Source organism: Embiotoca jacksoni, unplaced genomic scaffold, assembly GCF_022577435.1.
Source record: "Embiotoca jacksoni isolate LCO1_2020_lvr unplaced genomic scaffold, fEmbJac1.0.p SCAF_18, whole genome shotgun sequence".
Taxonomy (NCBI): domain Eukaryota; kingdom Metazoa; phylum Chordata; class Actinopteri; family Embiotocidae; genus Embiotoca; species Embiotoca jacksoni.
In genome coordinates, this window is record NW_027185318.1 from 2,561,951 (window position 1) to 2,574,432 (window position 12,482).

The 12,482-nt window shown below is 43.1% G+C and overlaps 1 protein-coding gene across 2 annotated transcripts; it reads left to right on the forward strand.

Moving 5' to 3' along the window:
* The first annotated feature begins 2,277 nt into the window (after positions 1-2,277).
* LOC138199819 (thrombospondin-1-like) lies at positions 2,278-11,142 on the forward strand. 2 transcript variants are annotated; one of them, XM_069152042.1, is made up of 22 exons: positions 2,278-2,436; positions 2,530-2,613; positions 2,887-3,446; positions 3,590-3,668; positions 3,801-3,890; positions 4,004-4,113; positions 4,453-4,578; positions 4,998-5,094; positions 5,221-5,394; positions 5,489-5,665; positions 5,751-5,924; positions 6,015-6,295; positions 6,381-6,599; positions 6,707-6,814; positions 7,202-7,361; positions 7,466-7,584; positions 7,950-8,184; positions 8,298-8,525; positions 8,611-8,882; positions 8,979-9,076; positions 9,179-9,318; positions 9,414-11,142. In XM_069152042.1, the coding sequence occupies exons 2-22, from the start codon at positions 2,550-2,552 to the stop codon at positions 9,419-9,421; spliced, it is 3,519 nt and encodes a 1,172-aa protein (XP_069008143.1). In that variant the 5' UTR covers positions 2,278-2,436; positions 2,530-2,549; the 3' UTR covers positions 9,422-11,142. The 2 variants fall into 2 exon arrangements, with proteins under 2 accessions (XP_069008143.1, XP_069008144.1); XM_069152043.1 differs by having other exon boundaries at positions 3,804-3,890.
* Positions 11,143-12,482: the final 1,340 nt, after the last annotated feature.

The window sequence follows — 12,482 nt, forward strand, 5'->3', positions numbered from 1 at the left end:
CCTCCCTTTCAAAGTCTTGTCCCACTGTGAGCTCACGAACACGCCTACAGAGATGTGTCTGATCACACATACTCATGATATCTCCACAAAAAAAAAACGTTTCCATGAAACCAGAGACTCTCATCCCACCTTGATCCCACTTCACAGCCCTGAAGCCATTTTCCACTTGAAAAACAATTTGACCAGTGACGCGTCATTGCTGCCTTATCACTTCCTGTAGGCTTATGTTTCACCAAGGTGAGCAGTCCATGCTATAAATCTGTCATGTCACAAAAACGCCAGATGTCATAAAACTCTTGTATTTCTGTGGTATGTGTACACTGGCCCTGGAACAGGTATCCAGCTGTACCGTCTCATCACGATCAGAACTGGACGACCTATTTTTAGACAGTCCCTCTCCTTTAGGCTGTAAGTCATGCCAGCATGCAGGCGCCTCTGTCTTCCCTCATTTTTCCAGAAGACTTCCATCTCTGTCACACTCTCACTCTCTTTCCTCAGCTCTCCTGTGTGTCCACAAGTTTGCATGATGGCATGATTCAAAGAGTTTAGCAAACACTGCTTTTCAACGAAAGACGCTGAATGCATCCATGGCGAGGGATGAACTGAAACAAGTCTCTGTCTTCACTCGGTGGTGGTGGTGGTGGTGGGGTGGCAGTGAGGGGGGAGAGAAAAGAGGCCGTAGGTTAAATGCTCAGCCATAAGCTTTAACCTTTAACTTAGTGGTGATGTCATGATTTTAAAGGAATTTGGGGAAAAAGTGATAAGAATTTCATGTATTCTCAGAAATAATGATAAATAATAATGAACTTTTACTCTACTATATTTATCTGACATTGATCTGAGTGGTAAACAAGCCAGTAAGAGTTCACATAAAAAAACAGATAAAATACTTTGTTAAACTTTATCTATAATATTGGATAAAACCTGTCCCACTCATGCACTGTGTCACATCTCTTCCATTCAATTCAATGTTAAAGGCATAAAGAGGTCAAATTATCCAATATTTTGCAAAAACAAAATTGGCCCAAAAAACATCAAATGTTTCGCAATAGAACTTTTTTATTCTTCTCTCCTGACATAATAATTATCTGACAACCCACAAACTATAAAAAAGAAGATTAAACTGGCTCCACTTTCACCAGCTATCACAATAAAATAGTTTTCAGGCACGTATGCATCAATATTAACAATACAATAATATATAAATATTTCAGTTATGTGGAACTATTCTGTGAGTTTTGTTATTTTAGTTATTGGACTATTTTGACCTGTGTGTATCGATACATTTAAGCATCTGAGTGCTCTTAACTATGGAGTAAAACAATGTCCAAACAAATTCCCTATGAATGAAAGATAGCACAACAATTGAATACACTACTTAAGCAAAAGCAAACAATTATTCAGAAGAGCTTCTCATTCATTTCATATATTTTCTTCATATAACATTTAAATATAGGAAAGAATAATGATTAAATATTTCCTCTAATTCTCTTTAAGTTATGCATTTTGATTTTTCCCCACTTATTATTTGGACACTGTCTTCTTCAAGTTTGGCATTTTAAAGTTTATGGAATTTAGATTATCAATGCATTGTACAGGTTATTTAGTATGTTTATGTAAGATTTTTTTTTTTTTTACTTAAAAACATCCTTAAGTCGGACATCTCTTTACTTTTTTTTTTGTACACATTATTGGAGCAGAGAAACCCAGGGACCAGCAGACCTCCCGCTCCAGCGTTACTCAATGAGTCCCCTGGCGGCCAGCATTATAATAACACACAGCATAAACCTTCAAGTATCCTGCCGTATGTCATAAATATGAGCTCCAATTAATACATGAGGGTACGTTATGGAATATAGTTTAATATTTTATAGTCTGTGGCTTTTAAATCCACTTACAACTGGTTTTGTATTACTAGTCCACTTGATCAAGTAACCTATTTATTTTGGATCAAATAAAATAAAATAATACCATATATCTTTAGAAAATGACAGTGAAATGAAATTAAAACTATCTGAGGAATAATTCAACTTTTATTTGACCGGAAACGACGACGTTTTGGCTTCAGTGAGTATATGAAATATTTGTCCGGTGATGGCCCAGGAATGCATTTTTCCTCTGTGTGCGTCTCGGATATTACTCTGACTGGCTGTGAGGTAAGAAAACAAGTCCGTCCCTCTGTACTGCAGCCATCCTATTGGTCCAAACTGCGACTAAGGAATGTCCTTCAACTGTTTAAATAGCACTCATATCTGCAGGAGAAGTCAGTGGAATAAGTGGAAACATCGGAATAAACAGGGGCACAAAGAAAGTTTGCACCTATCTAACGAGCTTCTGTCAGAGCTAAAGAAAGAGAAAGGAGATAAATAGTCGGACAAGCAAGGACGTTTTTCTTTCTTTTTTTCATCCATTTTCAAGGGGGTTTTCATTTCCAAGGTTTGCAGACACTATCTTATCATTTATCACTCTTTATATGTAGATTTGGTCAGGATGTGTTCAGTAATGTTTGTCATTCTTTGGCTGTGACAGGGAGCACTTGAGATTTGGAGATGAAGCTGTGTGTCATCTTTTTGCTGTTGATGCTGTGGAGTTGTGAAGGCGCAAGACTGGCAGGTGAGAATGGAAAATGTCTTATTTGTTGTCTTTTTACCTGCAAAAACTGTCTAAGTTGATGTATATTGAAAATGATCATTTTTGTTTGGGCTTTAAGCCGGACTGTGGAATTTAAACTATGTGGGCTCATCACTAAAACGTCAGTGATATTTGATTCAGTTATTCTTATATTCGGTGTTCCAGCCTGCTTCTTTGTGGTTTTCTTTGTTTTTATGCACTTTTTGTTATGAGAGAAAAAAAAGTAACCGGTGTTTATCTTTTCTTTGACCGCAGAGAGTCGGGATGATAACAGTGTGTATGACTTGTTTGATCTGGCCCGAGTAAACAAGAGACATCACGGAGTGAGTTTGGTCAAAGGCGCAGATCCCAACAGCCCCGCATACAAGGTCCTGAACGCAGACCTGATCCCCTCCATCCCCGACAGCTCCTTCAGGGACCTCCTCGACTCCATTCAGGCCGAGCGGGGCTTCCTCCTCCTGGTCAACCTGAAGCAGTTCAAGAAAAACAGGGGCAGCCTTTTGACCATCGAGAAGATCGACGGATCCGGACCCGTCTTCGAGATCATTTCCAACGGCAAGGCGAACACCCTTGATGTGGTCTTCTCCACCGCGGACCAGCAGCATCTCGTGTCCATCGAAGATGCAGTTTTGGCCACTGGCCACTGGAAGAACATCACGCTGTTCGTGCAGGATGACCAGGCGCAACTTTTTGTCGGCTGTGAAGAAATCAATATCTCAGAGTTGGATGTGCCAATCCAGACAGTGCTGTCCCGGGAGGTGGCAAACATCGCCAGGCTCAGGATTGGAAAGGGAGCAGTGAAGGACAAGTTTATGGTAAGATCTGTTTCAGTGTTTTGCCTCAGAGGGGGGGTCCCAAAAATAACATTTAATACATTATATTTGTATCATCACACGGTAATTGATGTAAGAAAATAAATATTTAAGAGTATCTCTGACTGGAATTTATTCTTTTTCAGGGAGTGCTTCAGAATGTGCGCTTTGTCTTTGGTACCACTCTGAATGCCATCCTGAGAAATAAGGGATGTCAAAGTGGAGGTAAGTCTCCAAATAAATCAAATACTCGTTATCAATTGCAAAGTGTGTATAAGGATGTAAGTATGTTTCCATGTGAACAGAATTTAATTTGTCTTCTCTCTTCTTTTTTTTCTTTTTTTTTTTACAATGCAGCAGCTCTAACTGATGTCATGACCCTGGACAACCCAGTCAACGGCTCCAGCCCTGCCATTAGGACCGAATACACCGGCCACAAAGCCAAAGGTGAGACCTCTCCTCCCCAAAGAGTCAAATCTGAGTCTCTGTTATTCTGGTTTGCTGCCAACTTCAAGAGTTAATTTAATTAACCGGACTCTTCTCTCCTACTGTTCATGCAGATCTGCAGACTGTCTGTGGCTTCTCCTGTGACGACATCGCCGGCATGTTTAAGGAGCTCCGGGGACTCAATGTGGTTGTTAAACAGCTGTCGAATGAGCTCCAAAAAGTGGTAAGCTCAAAGGGCAATCGGGGTCTGCGCTCTGTCATCACTCACTCCCTCTTTTCCTGTCCCCTCCATCTTTGCCTCTGCTTCCAGTTAATGCATTCCCAGTGCGTAGCCACTTGTCACTGTAATGGCAGTCTCCGGCCAAGTCCTTAATGAGACCCATGTGAATACACAAATATGTTTGGCTGACGGTTACATTTGCACTGCTTCGCTAGATTCAAGCAATGTCTTAATCACAGTGTCGGCCGCTGATTCATTTGTATTGGAACCTTGGCAAAATGAAAGTTTTCCATACTGAGCAACCCCCTTCTCTCTCTCTCTCTATCCCCCTCCACCCCCCAGACTGAGGAAACCATAATCCTGAAAAATTCTATGAACATCCACAATCAAGTCTGCATCCACAACGGCATCATGCACAAAGACAAAGATGAATGGACCGTGGACGGTTGCACTGAGTGCACCTGCCAGGTAAGCCTCACGACAACCTGCTGGAATGCAAAACTTTAACCAAGTCAGAGATCAGCTGATGAAAGATGATAGCTGTACTTCAATAGTGTTTATCTTAGCACCTCCATTTATAATCACCTTGCTTCTGTCCTGTCAACACTCTGTCTGAAACGATCATCAAAGCAGCAGGGGAGGGGGGGCTCCTTTTACTTCTTGCAACATCCAGTGAGGGGTGTTCATGTACTGTGTAATTAGTTGGGTATTAGTGGGAGAGTGTTAGTTTTCTGTGAGCACAGCAGGAGTTTCATGTCCCCTATTAGATCACTCCATTGTGAAATATAGCAATTAGACCTGGAACACTACCAGCGAATCCTTGTCTGTTTTGTGGCCAGTCAGCTACTTCATTATTCTTGTACTCATTAAACTGCTCCTCTGTCCAGAACTCTGCCACCGTGTGTCGTAAAATCTCCTGCCCGCTGATCCCATGTGCCAACGCCACTGTGCCCGACGGCGAGTGCTGCCCTCGCTGTGGACCACGTAAGTTGTCTTTTAAATCTGATAAACACATGTTGACTTCCATCTTATTATCTTTTTTGATCATTTTCCCCAAAAGTAACGAATCCCCCTTTAAGTTTTTGTCGTCTCCTCCTCCTCGTCTTGCAGCAAACGACTATGCAGAGGATGGCTGGTCCGCCTGGTCTGACTGGACCCACTGTTCGGTGACTTGCGGCCGTGGCATCCAGCAGCGTGGCCGTTCCTGCGACCGCATCAACAGCAAGTGTGAGGGCACCTCTGTCCAAACCCGTGACTGCTACCCACAGGAATGTGACAAACGCTGTAAGTCACCAAACATTCGCAACATTCTCATTGTGTTGATAAATTCTCTGGGATTGAGGAAATGATGAATTAATTGTGTATGAATTGTTTACAGTCAAGCAGGATGGAGGTTGGAGCCACTGGTCACCCTGGTCTTCGTGCTCTGTGACCTGTGGTGAGGGGGTCATCACCCAGATCCGCCTCTGCAACTCCCCCACACCCCAGATGGGTGGCAGGGACTGCCAGGGAGAGGGACGTCAAACCAAAATCTGCAAGAAGTCTCCATGTCCTGGTAAGTTAAATGTCAGCACCGAAGATGATATGCTAGAGTGTATGTATGCGGGGCAACATAATGAATATTGATCTGTATTTTTAAGTCAATGGAGGTTGGGGACCTTGGTCGCCATGGGACACCTGCTCTGCTACCTGCGGTGGAGGAAACCAGATCCGGAAGCGTCTTTGCTCTGACCCCGCCCCCAAATACGGAGGAAAGGATTGTGTTGGTGATGCTGCTGTGTCTCAAATTTGCAACAAAGAAGTCTGCCCTGTTGGTGAGCATCTAAGCTTTAACAACTAGTGAAACACAAGGTGCAATTCACAATAGATGACTTTCTTAATATAAAACTTCTTTCTCTCCACAGATGGCTGTCTGTCCAGCCCCTGCTTCCCCGGCACAAAGTGCATCAGCTTCCCCGATGGCTCTTTCAACTGTGGCAGATGTCCACTTGGCTTCACTGGGGACGGTGTAACCTGCAAAGACATTGACGAATGTAAAGAGGTTCCCAATGCCTGCCATACACATAACGGAGTCCATCGCTGTGAGAACACTGAGCCAGGGTACAACTGTCTTCCCTGCCCTGCACGTTTCTCCGGTCCTCAGCCCTTTGGAAGAGGAGTGGAACAGGCAACTGCCAAAAAACAGGTTTGGATTTTTTTTCTCAATTGCTGTGTTTGTGGTTAGCACACTTGCTGCTTGCTGGATTTTAATCCTCTGTAATTTTCTGTAGGTTTGCAGAGCCCGTAACCCTTGTCAGGACGGCAGCCACAACTGCAATAAAAATGCAAACTGCATCTACTTGGGTGTCTTCTCCGAGTCCATGTTCCGCTGCGAGTGCAAGCCAGGTTATGCCGGGAACGGCCGGATCTGCGGCGAGGACAGTGACCTGGACGGGTGGCCCAACACTGACCTGCTGTGTGTGGAGAACGCCACTTATCACTGCAAGAAGGTAGCCACACCCCACGCGGACAGAAATGCAAAAGGCCATTATTACTCATCTGCACTCTATTATTGTGATGATTGCCTCTTTAACCTTCTCCTTTTGTTCCTTTATAGGATAACTGCCCCAACCTTCCCAACTCTGGTCAGGAAGATCATGACAAAGACGGCCTGGGTGATGAATGTGACCATGATGATGACAATGATGGGATCCCCGATGATAGGGTGAGTAATCGTAGCAGTTTTTATAGCCCCAAACGGGGCTTTCCTCAGAGACCAGACATAGCAATCAGCTGCAGCCATCCTTCCTCTGGGTAGTATGGAATGTCAAGTCTTCATGTTTGTGTGCTTTCACCAGAGATTTAAAGTGGAGAGGCAGTAGCCCAGAAATAGTGTAATATAATTTCTGAGGTGGCTTGTTGCCCATAATTCTTAGTGTGGATTTGGAAAGTTGGGCAAGAAAAATGCAGTGGTAAAAATCTCCAGTGGGATATCACATTCCAGCTAAAGTTAAAAAAAAAACAGAAAACAGGCCTGGAAAAGTTTGAATATATTTTCTTTCAGTCATGACCCATTTTAGTAATTCAATTGATATTTTCTTTATGAATTTAGGACAACTGTCCAAAAGTGTACAACCCTGCTCAGTATGACACAGACAGAGATGATATCGGCGATCGCTGTGACAACTGTGTGTTTGAATCCAACACTGACCAAACTGACACCGACAACAACGGAGAGGGTGATGCCTGTGCTGTTGATATTGATGGCGATGGTAAGTCATTTTTTTTCAAAATTTAATCCTAAATTATGTCCCTCGTTTTGAAAATGATTTACAAAGTCGGTAAGGCTAAAATTCCTATTTTTTTCACTAAACAGGTATTCTGAATGAGAATGACAACTGCCCGTATGTTTACAACGTGGACCAGAGAGACACTGACAGAGACGGGGTGGGAGACCATTGCGATAACTGTCCTCTGGAGCACAACCCTGATCAGGTAATGTCAGACATCACCTGTTACCTTTACATTAGACCCACAATGATTGACACAGCTTAATCTGACATGTAACTCTGGAGGACTTTTTCTTGGGGAATGCTTTAATCAAAAAGAGGAATGTGCAACGAAAAATATGAATGTGTCATTTTGCTGATGTCCGAGGACACTGGACACTTGTCTGGTTGGACATTTCTTGCATACCTGACAACAAGGGGCTGCATTTAAATCCTAACCAGAGTAGCACCTCTCATATCGAGGCTGGTGAAAAACAGCAGAGGGAGTTATTTGAAGTGAGGACAAGCGTCTTTCAGTGTGAGTCGGTCTTCGGGGAGATTTTCTCATAAATGAATTCTGTCCTTCCGTAGATCGACTCTGACTCAGATCGCATTGGAGACAAGTGCGACAACAATCAGGACATTGATGAGGATGGTCACCAGAACAACTTGGACAACTGCCCCTACATCGCCAACGCCAACCAGGCAGACCACGACAAGGACGGCAAGGGCGACGCCTGCGACCATGATGACGACAATGACGGCATCCCCGACAACAAAGACAACTGTAGACTGGCCTTTAACCCTGATCAACTGGACTCTGATGGTGAGTCAGTCTCTCAATGGCGTCCTGCAGAACCCCTCGTGCCATTCCTCCTACGGGTATTTCAGAACTTCTTGTATGTCTTTGTAATTTCCATGTCCATATTTTTCTCTCAGGCGATGGCCGTGGTGATGTGTGCAAAGACGATTTTGACCAAGACAATGTCCTGGACATCCATGATGTGTGCCCGGAGAACTTTGCCATCAGTGAGACCGACTTCCGCCGATTCCAGATGGTTCCTCTGGATCCCAAAGGCACCTCTCAGATCGACCCCAACTGGGTGGTTCGGCATCAGGGCAAGGAGTTGGTGCAGACTGTCAACTGTGACCCTGGCATTGCTGTTGGTAGGTACCATACAGACATCTCGCTGCTGCATGGACACAAATTTGTAGCAAAACAGATTAAAAACAATCTGTTATTTCAATTCAGGTTACGATGAGTTCAGCGCAGTGGATTTCAGTGGAACGTTCTTCATCAACACGGACAGAGATGACGACTACGCCGGGTTTGTGTTCGGCTACCAGTCCAGCTCCCGCTTCTACACGGTGATGTGGAAACAGATCACACAGACCTACTGGTCCCCCACACCCACAAGAGCTCAAGGCTACTCTGGCTTGTCAATCAAAGTAGTCAACTCCACCACAGGGCCCGGTGAGCACCTGAGGAACGCCCTGTGGCACACTGGAGACACCCCAGGACAGGTGAGCCTGGAGAACTTGACTCAGGGTTTAAGATATCATTTAAGAAAATGTTTGACACTTTTCTCATTTTAACCATTGCGATTCATCCGTTTCCAGGTCCGCACTCTGTGGCACGACCCCAAGAACATCGGCTGGAAGGACTTCACTGCCTATAGATGGCATCTGACCCACAGACCCAAGACTGGACTTATTAGGTAAGTTCAAAACCTCAAAGCATGTTCTTTTGTACAACTGGAAATCTGCATAATACATATTACGATGGCAATGGACTCGAATGTTTGCATTTTCTTTTTCAGAGTGGTCATGTATGAAGGCAAGAGAATCATGGCCGATTCTGGAAACATCCACGACAAGACGTACGCTGGTGGACGACTGGGCTTGTACGTCTTCTCTCAGGAGATGGTTTACTTCTCGGACCTCAAATACGAATGCAGAGGTAAGCACACATGTCATGGTCAGACACTGTAAAAGACGCTTGCCATCACCTTAGACTCAATTTGTGACATGTTTGCTGTCTGTTATTTCTTTCAGATTCCTAATTGGACCAGAGAGCCTTCCAGAAGAATGTATCCGTAAGAATCTATGACAAGAGACCTGGATCGATTTCTATTTAACTTTTCCCTTTGCGAAATGCACATTGGAGTTATGACGAGCAAGTGAGCTATTATGAGGTAAAGTGACCTCGGGAGATAAAGCCAAATGAAAGTTGAGTGATAACTCTGCACCACTGCACCAAACTCAAATTGTGAGCGCAGCTTTGCTCAGAAGAAATTGGCTCTCCCACTCAGTTTGCTCTGATCTGCTTTGAAAGAGGGCCACATTTTATTGCTTTGCACACCAGAACTGTTGGCGGTATTCATCTGTGGATAAGGGACAAAAGGGAAGTGTGTTTTTAATTTTTGTAATTATTTTGTATTAATATACATCTGCTGTGGACTCGAAGATACTTGTTTCAGTATGAAGAAAGCAGGAGGATAATTTGTTTTAAGGCTGGGGTAAAACCCTTTGAAGGAACTGTTGAGGGACTGCGGACAGTATGGACCGACTGTTACTATCAAAGAGAGTGAATGTCGTTTGCGTGTTTGTGCATGTGTGCTACCTAACAAGTGTAGTTATGAAGACAACCCAGTCAAAATTGTATTAAAATTCTACGGATGACCCCTCACACGAGTCTCCCAGACGTGTATATATATATATATATAAAAATATATGTATGAGGTCTTGCATTTCGCCGACGCTTAGGGCTGGTCCAAAACATTAGTCTTCTCAGGAAAGAGCACTAGATGAAACATGGAGAGCACAAACTTCAGGACAGCACAGGGCCCCAAAGCAGGCACACTACACACTGCTTTGGATCAGTAATTATTCGCAAAATATATTGTTAATATCTCTTATCTTTTTTTGAACAAGTCAAGGGACAGAAACAGCAAGGGCCAGTCTATTTCTTAAGATTATTCTAATTATGCAAGTTTGCATTTTCGTATTCATCACAGATGCTTTAATTCTTTAAATATTATCAGCGACCCAAATCCAATCAATGGAAATCAAGATCATAGAAAGATGTAGAAAACTTCTGACCATAACCAGAAAATGTGGCAATGATAGGCATCACTTACGCTATCTCTAAATATTCTGCTTCTGCACAGTGTGCATGACTGGTGTGCCTGAGCTTGTGTGTACATTTCTGACAAGGGACAAAAAAAAAAAGGAAACCCTTTATGTACAAATATTACCTCATTAGTTCTTTTTGTATTGAGGCCAGCAATACACAAGAATCACTTGTCTTAGCAACAGAGTATAAATTGGTTGGCTTCTTTTTTTTTAAGCAAGACTTTGCTATCATTTATATGCTGTATATAAGATATTTTTGTAGCAAAAGAAGCCCGAACAGGAAAGTAAAGGATTAAAGAAATGTTGTCTTGACTATGTTTTGCGATGTTTTTCCTGTGCAGTTTTGATAAATTATTCTGTTTGTTTTATGTCGAAGTTATTTCATTTGTGTAGATATATGCTATTTAAATAATTTATCTAGAAGCGTAGCCTCATATGGAAGCGTTTCTGTTTGTATAAACTTATTTGCACACTGACACAAGGATGTCTTTGTTTTTGTTTTTATTTTTTTTATTTTTTTGTATTATTAGTGAAGCTTTTATATAAACATTTGTACCATAGTTTCTACCCAAAGTGCTGTTTATACTCCTACCTGTTATTTTGTAATGTCAAATGAACAATAAACTCTTCAGGAAAAAACAAAAAAAAAGTTCTTTGTGTCTTTCTTCGGCTAACAAACAGTTAAAGAGTCGAAGAAGCTTCTTTCACTGTTATTTTTGAACTTCATATCTATTTCCGCGGAAGTCTTCTCCCTGGAAAAGCAAAGGGAGACGAGCCATTCTGTGTAAAGCGACTGGAATTCATTAGTTGAGTCTAGTGAAGCCTTGGATAAAGGGAATATCCTTGGGAGTCAACAGCAGGAAAACTCAACATGAAGTATAACCTACTTAAGCCGCACATCCACACAGATCTGATTACGCATTACACAGGCGTCTCCTTACACCTTCAAACAACGGCACTCCACGTGAGAGGTAGACACGAGGAATTTTGCAGTAATAAATTCAGAAACTTCGGGGAAGTGACCTTAAGTTATGGCTGTGATCCTCTCTTGCTGGTAGGAATGTGCATTGAAATTCCACAGTTTTCATAAAAACGTCTAAATATAACTCGTCAAAATAGATGACTAGATATCTGCGGACCGGGTCGACAGCTGGCTGACTGTTCTGCACTAAGACCCTGCACCGGTATATCATCTGCAAACACAATCCAGACAGTTCATCTAAATCTTTCACAGTGACGGTCGTGCCAGAAAAAGCCAGACAGTCTCAGCATACCGGAGGTCTCTTTACATTAAGAGTGACCTCATTCTTACCATTATGAGCTCACTGTGTTTCCATTACCCTAAATGAACAGTATATCTGCTCTATTGTGTCAGTTTATTGTTATAAACAGACAAAACTGCTACACATGCTGCAGATGTACTTGTGAAATTATCACAAATGTATGGTAACCCTCCCCCCCCCAAAAAAAATCAACTTAATCTTGTGTGGTCAGTGTGAAAAGTGTTTGCAGTTCTCAGACCTGTGCTGAGATCTCCGTTTAGATTCCTGGAAGTTTCCCTGACAGCGGGGCTCTCCGTTGGGATTTGACCTTGGAGGCTCACCTGGCCGACTTGTGTTCAGTCTGGAGGAATGTGAGATAATTCCTGCCGTTTAGACGGGGTCAGAATGTGCGGGTGGGGTGAAGAGTGAGATGAACAGGCCCGTAGGTGTCCAGAGGGAGGCGAGGCAGGGCCTCCGGGCTGAGGTCAGCCAGGTGCAGGCTGCCGGCTCACGCTGTGCAAGCAGGAACAAACAGGAACCGTGTCAACAACTCAAACAACCCTAAGAGCCTAATTCTCAAAGCCAGCCATCTTTTTGTCAGTGGCGTCCACTTATTTAAAATGAAAATGAAGCTTTGAGGAGGTCACACAGGGTCCAATTTCAGATGATCCTACTTATCGGCCCTACTCTGAAGCAGATCACCATTAGAGGCAGGAATTGCCGGAGT